Source organism: Bufo bufo, chromosome 1 (genome assembly GCF_905171765.1).
Source record: "Bufo bufo chromosome 1, aBufBuf1.1, whole genome shotgun sequence".
Lineage (NCBI taxonomy): Eukaryota > Metazoa > Chordata > Amphibia > Anura > Bufonidae > Bufo > Bufo bufo.
The window spans coordinates 522,613,290-522,628,081 of NC_053389.1; the positions used below are offsets into that span (position 1 = coordinate 522,613,290).

Here is a 14,792-nt window from a genome sequence, read left to right on the forward strand (position 1 = left end):
GTCGCTCTATTCTGACTCTTCCTTGCTGCACTTGTGCTATGAGGAGGAATGGGGGCTTGGGGCTCAGAACTTGGTTTACATTATTGCAGCAGTCATTAAATATTTTAACAAACAGTTAACTGAAACCAGTAACTGTGACAAACTAGTGGACATCTGCACATATTTTACCAGGGCTATAAAAATGTTTAGCTTTCCTTCTCTAGCTTTTGTGTCTCTACGACTGGTATACATGCTTGATGAAATATGCATGCGATGCACTGATGTTTAAAGAGCCTTTATATCAATCTACGGATGGAGTACAGTTAACACTCCTGCTTTCTGAGATTTCTGAGTTGTGTTATCTAATGTAAGCAAACACCTTCAATTGCTTTTCAATGGCTTTTGTCTCAAGATAACGCGATAAGTTAAGAAATATGAAAACATGTAAATGAGTTGCTATATGTGTGCAGGTCCCTTGAGTAAAGCGCTCTTGATCCCAGACTGAATATTGCCCGCATTCCGGAAAGATTCTTCTTTTTCTCATCTGCAAATTAACTGGTCAGTGAAACAAGGCTGCCACCATTGCACCTCACTGTGCTGAAATCCACGCTCCTTACTCCTGGGCACCCAGTCCCCCCATGAATAGTTCTGTGCCCGCTGAATCCTGAGCATGTCCTTACTAACTCTTGTTACATACATAATACATACATATAACTGCAATCAGGACAGAAGTGACAGATTCACTTTAATGTCCCTTTAGAAAATGAATGTCCTGTACTGTATATTATAGCTGAAGGCCTGTGGTTGGTTATTGAGTAATTATTAATTTAAATGTGTAATTTATTGGAGTAAAAGGCAGGTGACTTACAAGTATGAGATGTACTTAAATGGAATCTGCCATTATATACCTTCATGTCAGTACAAATGAATTGTCAGATGTGCGCTAGTCCCCTGAGTAAAACGTTCTTGCTTCCACCCTGATTGTTGGACGCATTCCGGAGAAATTTATCTTTTCCTTATAAGCAAATGATCGGATTGGTACAAAGAATATGTTGCCATTGCACCTTGTTGCACTGAAAGCCACACTCCTTACTCCTGGCTACCCTGCCCCCCACCAGCTTCCAGTGACAGGGCCAGGCAGTGATATTGTCTCGTCTAGCCTTGTGTTACAGCGCATGCTCCGTTGCTTCGGGTATGGGCACATGCACAGTACAGCCCTGTTGCTTGCCAGGGCTGAAGTGCCATTAAAGTGAATCTGTCACTTCTGTCCTGATTGCAGTTATATGTATGTATTATGTATGTAACAAGGGTTAGTAAGCACATGCTCAGGACTCACAGAACTATTCATGTAGTACTGCACTTAATAGGCCCTGGGGGTGGTGATGGATTAACATGTTGTACTGACACAGCTCACTCAAACTACTCCTTTGTAGAAATATAAATTCAACTCTAATGCTGAAACGTACGTTTTTTCCATGTACGGTAAATTTTTACATATCTACATACTGTGCAGTATACAAAAGCTTTGCTTTTTGGTGTGTGCTCACTTTTTTAACTCAAAGGTTTATTCCGGTGTTCAGTTGAGAAAATAGAAAGAATGAAGCAGGTTTATTACACACAGAGCCACATTACTACACTAATACTACATCCTAAACTTGTAGAATTACCTTTTCCCGGTTGCACACTGTACTCCTCTTCAGGGCTTGTCTTCAGCAGCAGCCAATTGAGGTAGCGGACTATCATGCATTATCTGTGATTTCATATAAATCTGACTCTCAGTATGACAAAACGGTCAAACTCACTGAGCACTGGGTTTGATCGGCAATGTTTTAAAAGTGTTTCCAGCTTACACACTAGGTTTACTATTGACTGTGCTAAGCCAGTCCATCTTTGAGGTAGAAAGAGTGGCTAAGAAGTACAGCACATTACATCACAACATTACCCAGGCCCCCTACTTGTATTATTCCATTTTCTCTTCCCATTCCATGACCTCAAAATTGCAATAGTCAGGATCATTGGCAGTGTAGTCCCAGGGTATTCTCCAATACGTGACCATTATTGGACCATGCTCCTTAGGGCATCGTTACACTATATTGTATTTCAATGGCTGAGAATGGGAAAATGAAATCATGCATTAATGCATTTTAGCAGGGGACCTGTTTAATGACACCCAGGAAGACAATCTACAATGTATGAAGTTCATGGCAAAAAAAAGGATCCATGTTCTAATGAAACAGATCTATAAATAAATATGAAATTCGTCCAGTCATTGTGTCTGAGGTCAGACAAGCATAAGATTAAGGTTTTACAGTATTCTTCCTTTACATTACATTAAAGGGGTTTAGTAGTTTATAAAAATATTCTTTAGATACGTTATCAGAAAATGGTGAACCCCCATCAACAACCCATTGATTTAATGAAGAACTGTGTAATGCTTCATCCCTCCATTAGTGCCACTACAGGGCAACTGACCAGAGAATTCCTGCACTAGGACAACCTGTAATGATTTCATTTTATGGTGTCCATTTTACCAGAAAAGGCATAGTTATAACAGACAACCGCTTTAACATTTATAACAAGATATTTGCAGTAAATATTCCTTACAAACCTACATATATCCACAGAATAAAGATATAGTCAGGTTACTACAGTAGGGCATAGCTTGATTTCTAGCATTTAGCCATGAGCTAGTAGCAATAAATACATTCACAGCTCATAGATTAGCTAGATTGATGAAGGGTTTGAGAGAAATACACACAAATAATCCCAACAAATCTGGCCTTCTCATAGAAGACTTGTGTATCTTATTGAAAATCTGTCTGAATTTAGCAGAGCTAAAGATTTGTTTGACATCATGGGTAACAATCACCCAGTAAAACTGACCTTGTATCAGTTATAGTTCCCACAAAATATTTCTGTCTTGTAATACAATGAATTGCAAATATACACAATAGTTATCAGATAGGGATCCTCATCCACGTATCCATGAGCAGTAATTGATGAGTCTAGTTACTGTACTGAGAGTTAAATTGAATACATCCCTAGATTTAAATTTACCTGAACAAGGTATACTTCGGCCATGTTTCCATTCCTGACAGTAATCAGATATTGTATACAATCTGTGGTAACAAGAATGGTCTATTAAATAAAGGGAACACTGTATAGATTAATATGAAGACAATCCAACATTCTTGAAAACATGCTGCAGTCTTGTAAATAGTACACCATAAGTATGATCAGCAAGAAGATAATATTCTTTCTTACAGTGTATCCATGTACTATGTACACCGGGGAGACAATCTTGTAAGATAAAAAAGGACACTTATATGGTAGCCAGTCACAATTCATCCATTTCAAGGTATGTGTTAAAGCCATTGGCAGTAGTTCTTTGATCAGAAATCCTTGTGTGGTTTGGTGGTTTTATCTCCACTGGGTGGCAGCCATGCTGGGCATCATCATGACTCGGAGGTAGGATTGGTTCTGTTCTGGGATCCTTCTTATCATAGAACAAAGCCCACAAGAAGGTGATGGTGAGAATCATAGCTAGAATCTGTGTGACACCAATGGCAATTCCAAGGAACCGTAACACTTGCAGTTGTTTGGTTCCTCTCAGGAAGCTGTACATTTTTCTGCTACAGCCCTACAATGAAAAGAACACAGTCAGTCGGTACTGGTGACAGCATATCGGACATGGTACAATAAGCAGTTACTTAGGTAATACAGTTAACAATGAAAATTGACAATAAAGGACAATTTAGTCACACCTAAAAATCATCATTCCCCCAATTCCCCTCCCCCCCGAATCAAACTCATGGAGGTCAATGGAAGGAAAGAAGTGGAGTGCTGTCTAGCAGAAACTAAGATATGAGTAAATAACTCCCACAGCATACAACCAAAGTATCCATAAGTTCCAATACATCCAGGATAAGCCAAAAAGAATGACATCCACCAAGTTGGCTTGTATCAGCATAGCATTTTTTCACTGTCTAGTATGACATACAGTCGCCCTTAAAAGTTTGCGACCCCTTCCGAATTTTTGTATTTCTGCATAAACATGACCTAAAACTACTTCAGATTTTCACAAAAGTCTGAAAAGTAGATAAAAGTTTAGACTTGGTCATTTATTTAATGAGGAAAATAATCTAATATTACAGCACTGTGACAAATTATGTGAACCTTTAAGATTAGCAGACACATTGAGGGTGAAATTAGTCAGATGTTTGCAATGACAATCAGGTGTGAGTGGGTGGCTTATTTTATTTAAAGAACAGAGATCTATTAAAGCATGATCTTCACAACACATGTTTACGAAAGCATATGATGGCATGAACAAAGAACATTTTTCAGAACCTCAGAAAAAGAGTTGTTGATGATCATTTGGCTGGAAACGGTTACAAAACCATTACTAAAGAGTATAGACTCAATCAATCCACAATCAGATTATGTACAAATAAGAATTCAAGACTATTATCAAGATCACGCCAAGAGAAACGTAATAGTCTGCAAGGTCACAAAAGAACCCATGTCAACCTCTAAGCTACTGTACTTAAGGTCTTTCTTAAGAAGACAGGTTGGCAGCAGCTCCTGCTGATGCCAACCTGTCTTCTTAGTTTGTATATATAGATTCCTGGAGGTGTATAAACTCCTATTTAAATGTGCCTGTTTTCCATCTACAGGTCACATTTAGGTGCACCTGTGAAGCCTGGGCTATATCAGCAAGTCTTGAGTGGGACTCACAGACTCCTCCCTCCTCCCATTGCAAGCATGGCCACATGCTGGAGGTAACTGGTGAGTTGTTTGCGAGTCGGCCCTATGCTCCTGTAATTTGCCCACTGGCTCCTGGTATCGCCCATATGGCTCAGGTAGGAGAGTGTAGGGTCCCGGGCTACTTGAGAAACCTTGTCGTGGTGTCCGGGCTTAAGACATGTTCTACACCGTAGGACATGTTGACTAATCTCTCAATTTTAAAATCAGTTTGAGAATTAGTGAGACTGCAGAGTGCACCTATGTTTGTTATTGTTTTGTTATATTGTTATATTAATTATCACATCCGCACTTGTTACCTTGTGTAGGATGTCTATTGTGGTACTTGTGGTTCGCCGCGGGCATCCTCCATTGTATGCATTTTGCTGGGGATTGCCATTAGCAACGGGCCACAAGTGCAGGATTTGCTCCCCTATATATATGCACAACTGCATGTGGGTTTGAGCAGCTCCTGCTGATGCCAACCTGTCTTCTTAGTTTGTATATATAGATTCCTGGAGGTGTATAAACTCCTATTTAAATGTGCTTGTTTTCCATCTACAGGTCACATTTAGGTGCACCTGTGAAGCCTGGGCTATATCAGCAAGTCTTGAGTGGGACTCACAGACTCCTCCCTCCTCCCATTGCAAGCATGGCCACATGCTGGAGGTAACTGGTGAGTTGTTTGCGAGTCGGCCCTATGCTCCTGTAATTTGCCCACTGGCTCCTGGTATCGCCCATATGGCTCAGGTAGGAGAGTGTAGGGTCCCGGGCTACTTGAGAAACCTTGTCGTGGTGTCCGGGCTTAAGACATGTTCTACACCGTAGGACATGTTGACTAATCTCTCAATTTTAAAATCAGTTTGAGAATTAGTGAGACTGCAGAGTGCACCTATGTTTGTTATTGTTTTGTTATATTGTCTTTCTTACATCAGCTACTACTAATGCTTAGGAGTCCAACTTCAGGAGGACACTGAACAAAAATAGTGTGCAAGACAGGATTGAATGAGAAATACACTGCTCTCTAAAAAGAACATTGCTGCCCGTCTGCAGTTTGCTAAAGATCACCTGGACAAGTCATAAAGTTAAAGTTTTGGAATGGCATAAATGTTGTGGAAGGACCTGAAGTAAGTGAGCAGTTCTTGGGAGGAAACCCACCAACATAACAAAGCTCAATCTGTTTTGTATGGAGGAATGGCCTAGAAAGTCCTCCAAGACAGTATGCAGGACTAATCAACAATTACTGCAAAACATTTAGTTGCAGTTATTGCTGCACAAAGAGGTCACGCCAGATGCTGAAAGCAAAGGTTCACATACATTTGCCACTCACAGACATGTGATATTGGATGATTTTCCTCAATAACAGATGACCAAGTTTAAAATTTTTAACTCATTTGTTCGGTTTGGTTATCTATATCTACTTTTGTGAAACATAGAAAATTCTAAAGGGTTCACAAACTTTCACGCACCACTGTAGCAGTGCACTATTCCCTGTGAGGCATACAGTATAAAAATGTAAATCACGGACTATGGAGTACATTTATTAAGACTGGCGTTTTAGACGCCAGTCTTAATAAAGGCCCATAGCTGGCGGTGGTGTCACTGAAGTTATGAAGAGGCGCAGGCCTCTCCATAACTTTGGCACATCCATCGCCAGTTCCCCGCCCAAAGACGTCCCCGCCCAAAATTTTAGACCTGACATGAGAGGGGCGAAGTCACAGATAGGTTAGGTTGCGCCGCCATCTGTACCTGAAATACACCTAATTTTGCCGTATTTCAGAATAGTAAATTATTTTTTTCTTAATGAAGACCATAATTGATGACATACGGCAGTGTGTGTCTATATAGTGGCAGCCTTCCATTAGAGGTGTATGTTTGGATATCCTGTGTGATATATACTTCCAACAGAAGGTTCGAATATAGAAGGACCCATACATTGGGGGTAGAATAAACTTTTGTGTGATTACGTTCCCCAACTATATTGTATAATATAGCATACAGTCTTTTTTTTTTTTAAGCATTACATTTTTATTGTCAGACATGAGTAAGAACAAATATCCAACTTTTTTTTATAGTTCTTACACGTAGGTCAGAGAAAAACGAAACAAAAAACAAAACAGAAAAGAAAAGAAAGAAAATAACATGCAATCTTGGCACATCCTGATGTCAGAAATAATTAGAGATGTCCCGAATTATTCGCCGGCGAACAGTTCCCGGCGAACATCGCTTGTTCACGTTCGCCGCGGCGGGCGAACATATGCGATGTTCGGTCTGCCCCCTATACGTCATCATTGAGCAAACTTTGACCCTGTACCTCACAGTCAGCAGACACATTCCAGCCAATCAGCAACATACCCTCCCTCCCAGACCCTCCCACCTCCTATCAAAAAGCAAGGACAGCATCCATCTTAGATTCATTCTGAAGCTGCAGTGTTAGGCTACTTTCACACCTGCGTTTAGGTCGGATCCGTCTGGTATGTGCCCAGACGGATCCGCACCTATAATGCAAACGCTTAGATCCGTTCAGAACGGATCCGTTTGCATTACCATGAACAAAAAAAAAATAATATATTTTTTTTTTTGTTCATGATAATGCAAACAGATCCGTTTTGACTTTACATTGAAAGTCAATGGGAGACGGATCCGTTTGAAAATTGAGCCATACTGTGTCAACTTCAAACGGATCCGTCCCCATTGACTTACATTGTAAGTCTGGACGGATCCGTTTGCCTCCGCACGGCCAGGCGGACACCTGAACGCTGCAAGCTGCGTTCAGGTGTCCGCCTGCTGAGCGGAGCGGAGGACAAACGGAGCCAGACTGATGCATTCTGAGCGGATCCGCATCCATTCAGAATGCATTAGGGCTGGACGGATCCGTTCGGGGCCGCTTGTGAGCCCCTTCAAACGGAACTTACAAGCGGAGCCCCGAACGCTAGTGTGAAAGTAGCCTTAGTGAGAGCAGGGACAGTGCAGCTGCTGCTGATTTAATAGGGAAATCATTAGCTAGGCCAGTGTTCTGTGTCCACTCCAGTCCTCAAAGACTCATCTGATCTGCTGTAAGGACAGCGTCCTGACAGCACCCCAAAAAGCCCTTTTTAGGGCTAGTATATCAGTCTGCTTTTTTTTTTCTTTCTCTCTGTAATATAATTGCAGTTGCCTGCCAGCGTGTGTCAGGCCCACAGTGTGTACTGTGCCCACTACTGCCAGTGCCCACCACTCATATCTGGTGTCACAGTAGCTTGCATTTAAAACAGTAAAACAATTTTTTCTCTGTAATATAATTGCAGTTGCCTGCCAGCGTGTGTCAGGCCCACAGTGTGTACTGTGCCCACTACTGCCAGTGCCCACCACTCATATCTGGTGTCACAGTAGCTTGCATTTAAAAAAGTAAAACAAGTTTTTCTCTGTAATATAATTGCAGTTGCCTGTCCGCGTGTGTCAGGCCCACAGAGTGTACTGTGCCCACTACTGCCAGTGCCCACCACTGATATCAGGTGGCACAGTACCTTGCACACATAGTACCACTAATCTAAAAAAAAATGACAGGCAGAGGCAGGCCACCCCGCAGGGGCCATTGTGGTCGTGGTGCTGTGATTTCCTTTGGCCCTAGAATAATGCCCAGTGTTCAGAGGCCACATACCCTGAACTCGAAAAGTTCTGAGGACATAGTTAACTGGCTAACACAGGACAACCAATCTTCTACAGCTTCCGCTCGGAACCTTGACGCACCATCCTCCTCCAGCTCAGCTTCGGACACCTCTCAAGTTACCACTCACCCGCCTGCCGCCACCACCAACACTAGCACCACAGCTGCTTCACTTGATCTGTCAGAGGAGTTATTTACACATCAGTTGGAAGAAATGAGTGATGCGCAACCATTATTGCCAAAGGATGTAGATAACAGGGATATGTCTCAGTCAGGCAGCATTACACACATGGACGTACGGTGTGATGATGATGATGTTGTACCCGCCGCTGATTCCTTTGCTGAGTTGTCAGATACAAGTGAAGCGGTTGATGATGACGATGTGTCCGTGGATGTCACGTGGGTGCCCGCTCGAAGAGAAGAAGAACAGGGGGAAAGTTCAGATAGGGAGACAGAGAGGAGGAGGAGACGAGTTGGAAGCAGGGGGAGGTCGTCGCAAGGAGCTAGTGGCACAGTCAGACAGCATGTATCGGCACCCGGGGTCAGCCTGACAGCATGCCAATCAACGCATGCTGTTGCCACCACCAGAATGCCGTCATTGCAAAGCTCAGCAGTGTGGCATTTTTTTTGTGTGTCTGCCTCTGATAACAGCGATGCCATTTGCAACCTGTGCCAAAAGAAACTGAGTCGTGGGAAGTCCAACACCCACCTAGGTACAACTGCTTTGCGAAGGCACATGATCTCACATCACAAACGCCTATGGGATCAACACATGACTAGTACAAGCAGCACACAAACTCAAAGCCACCATCCTCCTCCTGGTCCAGCATCTTCAGCCACTGCTGTCCTCCTTGCCCCCTCTCAACCATCCGCCACTCACCTTCAGCAGTTCCTGCTCATCTGCCCACAGTCAGGTGTCTGTCAAGGAAATGTTTGAGCGTAAGAAGCTAATGTCACAGAGTCACCCCCTTGCCCGGCGTCTGACAGCTGGCTTGTCGGAACTCTTAGCCCGCCAGCTTTTACCATACAAGCTGGTGGAGTCTGAGGCTTTCAAAAAATTTGTAGCTATTGGGACACCGCAGTGGAAGGTACCCGGCCAAATTTTTTTTTCACAAAAGGCAATCCCCAACCTGTACTCTATTGTGGAAAAGGAAGTCATGGCATGTCTGGCACACAGTGTTGGGGCAAGGGTCCATCTGACCACTGATACCTGGTCTGCAAAGCATGGTCAGGGCAGGTATATCACGTACACTGCGCATTGGGTAAACCTGCTGACGGCTGCCAAGCATGGAATGCGTGGCTCTGCAGAGGAGTTGGTGACACCGCCACAACTTGCAGGCAGGCCTGCTGCCACCTCCTCTACTCCTCCTACTCCATACTCTTCCATAACCTCCTCGGCTGAGTCCTCTTCTGCTGCGTTTTGCTCCACATCAACTGCACCCCTCCCAGCTCCCCAGGGGCTATTCCACATCCCGGATACGACAGTGTCACGCCGTCTTGGGGTTGACTTGCCTGAAAGCAGAGAGTCACACCGGACCAGCACTCCTGTCCGCCCTGAACGCACAGGTGGATCAGTGGCTGACTCCGCACCAACTGGAGATTGGCAAAGTGGTGTGTGACAACGGAAGCAATTTGTTGGCGGCATTGAATTTGGGCAAGTTGACAAATGTGCCGTGCATGGCACATGTGTTGAATCTGATCGTACAATGCTTTGTGCATAAGTACCCAGGCTTACAGGACGTCCTCAAGCAGGCCAGGAAGGTGTGTGGCCATTTCAGGCGTTCCTACACGGCCATGGCGCACTTTTCCGATATTCAGCGGCGAAACAACATGCCAGTGAGGCGCTTGATTTGCGTCAGCCCGACACGTTGGAATTCAACACTCCTAATGTTCGACCGCCTGCTCCAACAAGAAAAAGACGTCAACGAGTATTCGTATGACCCGGGTGCTAGGACAGCCTCTGCAGATCTGGGTATTTTTTTGCCACGTTACTGGACGCTCATGCGCAATGCCTGTAGGCTCATGCGTCCTTTTGAGGAGGTGACAAACCTAGTCAGTCGCACCGAAGGCACAATCAGCGACATCATCCCATTTGTTTTCTTCCTGGAGCGTGCCCTGCGAAGAGTGCTGGATAAGGCCATAGATGAGCGTGAAGAGGAAGAGTTGTGGTCACCATCAACAGCAGAAACAGCATGTTGTTGATGGAGGACATGCAGAGCTTTTTAAGTCCTACGCATCGCCACAGCCGTTCGGGGTCCACCCTCAGAGAACGACTCGACCGACAGGTAGCAGACTACCTCGCCTTAACTGCAGATATCGACACTCTGAGGAGCGATGAACCCCTTGACTACTGGGTGTGCAGGCTTGACCTGTGGCCTGAGCTATCCCAATTTGCGATAGAACTTCTGGCCTGTCCCGCTTCAAGTGTCATGTCAGAAAGGACCTTCAATGGGTCCGTGAAAGAACACGGATGCACACAGGATTGGCACCCGCGTCCGTCATCCGTGGCCGTAGGTTACTTTCATACAGACGGATCCGAAGATCCGTCTGCATAAAAGCTTTTTCAGAGCTGAGTTTTGACTTTGTGAAAACTCAGAACCGACAGTATATTCTAACACAGAGGCGTTCCCATGGTGAAGGGGACGCTTCTAGTTAGAATATACTAAGAACTGTGTACATGACTGCCCCCTGCTGCCTGGCAGCACCCGATCTCTTACAGGGGGCTGTGATCCGCACAATTAACCCCTCAGGTGCTGCACCTGAGGGGTTAATTGTGCATATCATAGACCCTATAAGAGATCAGGGGCTGCCAGGCAGCAGGGGGCAGACCCCCCTCCCTCCCCAGTTTTAATTTCATTGGTGGCTAGTGCGCCCCCCCGGCCCCCCTCCCTCTATTGTATTATTTTCATTGGTGGCACAGTGTGCGGCCCCCCCGCCCCCCTTCCCTCCCTCTATTGTATTATTTTCATTGGTGGCACAGTGTGCGGCCTCCCCTTACTTAGCAATAGAAGCATCATACTTACCTGCTGCGCTGTCTGTGACCGGCCGGGAGCTCCTCCTACTGGTAAGTGACAGATCATTAAGCAATGCGCCGCACAGACCTGTCACTTACCAGTAGGAGGCGCTCCCGGCCGGTCACAGACAGCGCAGCAGATATGTATGTTGCTTCTAATATTGCTAAGTAACCATGGCAACCAGGACTGCAGTAGCGTCCTGGTTGCCATGGTTACCGATCGGAGCCCCAGCGATTAAACTGGGACTCCAATCGGAACTCTCCGCTGCTACCAATGATCGGGGGGGGGGGGGGGGGAGAGAGGGGAGGCCGCACACCGTGCCACCAATGAAAATAATACAATAGAGGGAGGGAGGGGGACCGGGGGAGGCCGCACTGGCCACCAATGAAATTAAAACTGGGGAGGGAGGGGGTTCTGCCCCCTCTTGCCTGGCAGCCGCTAATCTCTTATAGGGGGCTATGATATGCTGCACCTGAGGGGTTAATTGTGCGGATCACAGCCCCCTGTAAGAGATCGGGTGCTGCCAGGCAGCAGGGGGCAGTCATGTACACAGTTCTTAGTATATTCTAACTTGAAGCGTCCCCTTCACCATGGGAACGCCTCTGTGTTAGAATATACTGTCGGATCTGAGTTTCACGATCTAACTCGTATCCGATGGTATATTATAACATAGAGGCGTTCCCATGGAGATGGGGGCGCTTCAAGTTAAAATATACCATCGGATTGGAGAAAACTCAGATTCGATGGTATAGGGACTCCTGACTTTACATTAAAAGTCAATGGGGACGGATCCGTTTGCAATTGCACCATATTGTGTCAACGTCAAACGGATCCGTCCCCATTGACTTGCATTGTAATTCAGGACAGATCCGTTTGGCTCCGCACGGCCAGGAGGACACCAAAACGACTTTTTTTTCATGTCCGTGGATCCTCCAAAAATCAAGGAAGACCCACGGCCGAAAAAACGGTCACGGATCACGGACCTACGGACCCCGTTTTTGCGGACCTTAAAAAAAAAACGGTTGTGTGCAGGAGGCCTTATTAAGATGAATGAGGCATGGATCCCGAAGGGACTGACAGTGGGGGATGCATTTGACTAAAAAAGGCCTGATGAGATGCCTTGGGCTAAAAATGGTCCACACGCTGCTGTATTTAATCTCTACATGCCGGATGACTTGCGTGACTTCTCCGCCACCAACTAGGGTTCAAGCCGCAATGTTTTAGTGCACTTTCTGCCTGGAAAGCACCTAATTTTTCAGGCATGTGTACATGCCTAATTTTTCTGGCCTCTGGTGCTGCACTGTGGCTGCAAAAACAAAACAAAAAAAAAGGCACATACATGTGTCAATTCCCCTTCGTGATCATTACCTTGTTGTGGTGAAGGGGCTTGCGTATCACAATGAAGCGATCACCTCTATGAGTGTGTTGGCAATGGCAATGTTGGCACACCCCAGATGATAAGGTCGTTGCTTCATTGTGAACAGACCAAAAGCGATCGACTGGATAATTTTGCATAGAAAAAACATGAATTTTCTTTGTGATCATCTAAGGTGATCATTAAAGCCTACTAGGCCAACAATGGGCCCACACTGCAGAATCATTGTTTTCTGGGTCTCTTAACTGTCACTGAACTACCTCAGCACGACCATAGGCTTTGAAAAACCGCCATTGCCTGCAATCTCCCAAACGTGCGCACGAGCACAGTCATCACTACACCAAGATTGACGCATAGAGGAATAAAATTTAGGTCATGAGTGTGTCAACTATTGACAACTCTTTGCGGTTGTCTAAAATCTATTCGATACACGTCCCCTGATAGGGGACGTAACAGGGATTAAACTGATAGGAATAGTACTACTTAACATACCACTCATATAGGGTAGCACAGTATATTGCTTGGCGCACGCGCAGTGCCCCAAATTGGAAGTAAGAGGAACGACCAAGCATCTTTTTCCATCTCCCGGTTCCTAAAATCTATTCCATACACCGGCCCCTGATAGGGGACTTAACAGGGATTAAACTGATAGGAATAGTACTACTTAACATACCACTCATATAGGGTGGCACAGTACATTGCACGGCGCACGCGCAGTGCCCCAAATTGGAAGTAAGAGGACCGACCAAGCATCTTTTTTCATCTCCCAGTTCCTAAAATCTATTCCATACAACGGCCCCTGATAGAGGACAAAACAAAGATTAAACTGGTAAGAACAGATTTTTTTAATAAAAAAAAAAAAAAAAAAAAAGTACAGCCTCTGCGGAGCTGGGTATTTTTTGGCCGTGTTACTGAACGCTCATGCACAATGGCTGTAGGCTCATGCGTCCTTTTGCGGAGGTGACAAACCTGGTCAGTCAAACCCAAGGCAACATCATCGACCTCATCCCATATGCGTTTTTTCAGGAGCGTGCCCTGCGAAGAGTGCTGGATCAGGCCGTAGATGAGCATGAAGAGGAAGAGTTGTGGTCACCATCACCACCAGAAGCAGCCTTGTCGTCGTCGTTTGCTGGACCTGCGGCAATGCAGACAGAGGAGTCTGAAGAAGAGGAGTCAGAGGAGGAAGGTGGCTTTGAGGAGGTGGAAGACCAACCACAGCAGGCGTCCCAGGGGGCTTGTTGTCACCTTTCGGGGACCCTTGGTGTTGTACGTGGCTGGGTGGAGGAAGAGACCTTCAATGACGTCAGTGAGGACAAGGAACGGGACATGGCTAGCTTGGTATCCAACCTTTTGCAAATGGGGAGTTTGCGGTTGTGCAAATGGACTGTTTGCGGTGCGTTAAACGGGGAGTTTGGTCTGTCATAGTTTGGTCACTGTGAAGTGGGCGTAACCCTTACACTAACTGATCGATACAACATTATACCTGATGTTTTAAAGCACGTTATTCCAAACAATTTAGGAATGTTAGGTGATTTATGCCCTTTATGGATTAAAACCCGACTCTGCGTCAACTACGTAATTTTCCATGGGAGTTTTGCCATGGATCCCCCTCCGGCATGCCACAGTCCAGGTGTTAGTCCCCTTGAAACAACTTTTCCATCACTATTGTGGCCAGAAAGAGTCCCTGTGGGTTTTAAAATTTGCCTGCCTATTGAAGTCTATGGCGGTTCGCCCGTTCGCGAACATTTGCGGAAATTCGCATTGGCCGTTCGCGAACTGAAAATTTTATGTTCGCAACATCTCTATAATTAATACAGGACAAGCAGTGACCCCCGTCATTACACCACTTATTAGTCATGCGTACAGGATAATATAATACAGGAATGGTAAGTGTTTGAGAGAACATACAGGTGTATCAAATGCCACCTTCATCAGTGGTATCAGCAGAAGCTGCATTATATTCTGTCCAGGGAAGCCACCTCTCAGACATAACAGCCCGGTGCTTGGCAGATTTTGCCATAATATTCTCATACTT

At 45.2% G+C, this 14,792-nt stretch overlaps 1 protein-coding gene across 1 annotated transcript in view; it reads right to left on the bottom strand.

Moving 5' to 3' along the window:
* Window positions 1-818: 818 nt before the first annotated feature.
* TSPAN12 (tetraspanin 12) overlaps window positions 819-14,792 on the bottom strand; it is a 317,079-nt gene continuing 303,105 nt past the window's right edge. Inside the window, exon 8 of the mRNA XM_040411546.1 lies at window positions 819-3,619. Within this exon, the coding sequence (XP_040267480.1) occupies window positions 3,317-3,619 (303 nt within the window). The 3' untranslated portion in view covers window positions 819-3,316. The remainder of the gene's footprint in view (window positions 3,620-14,792) is intronic.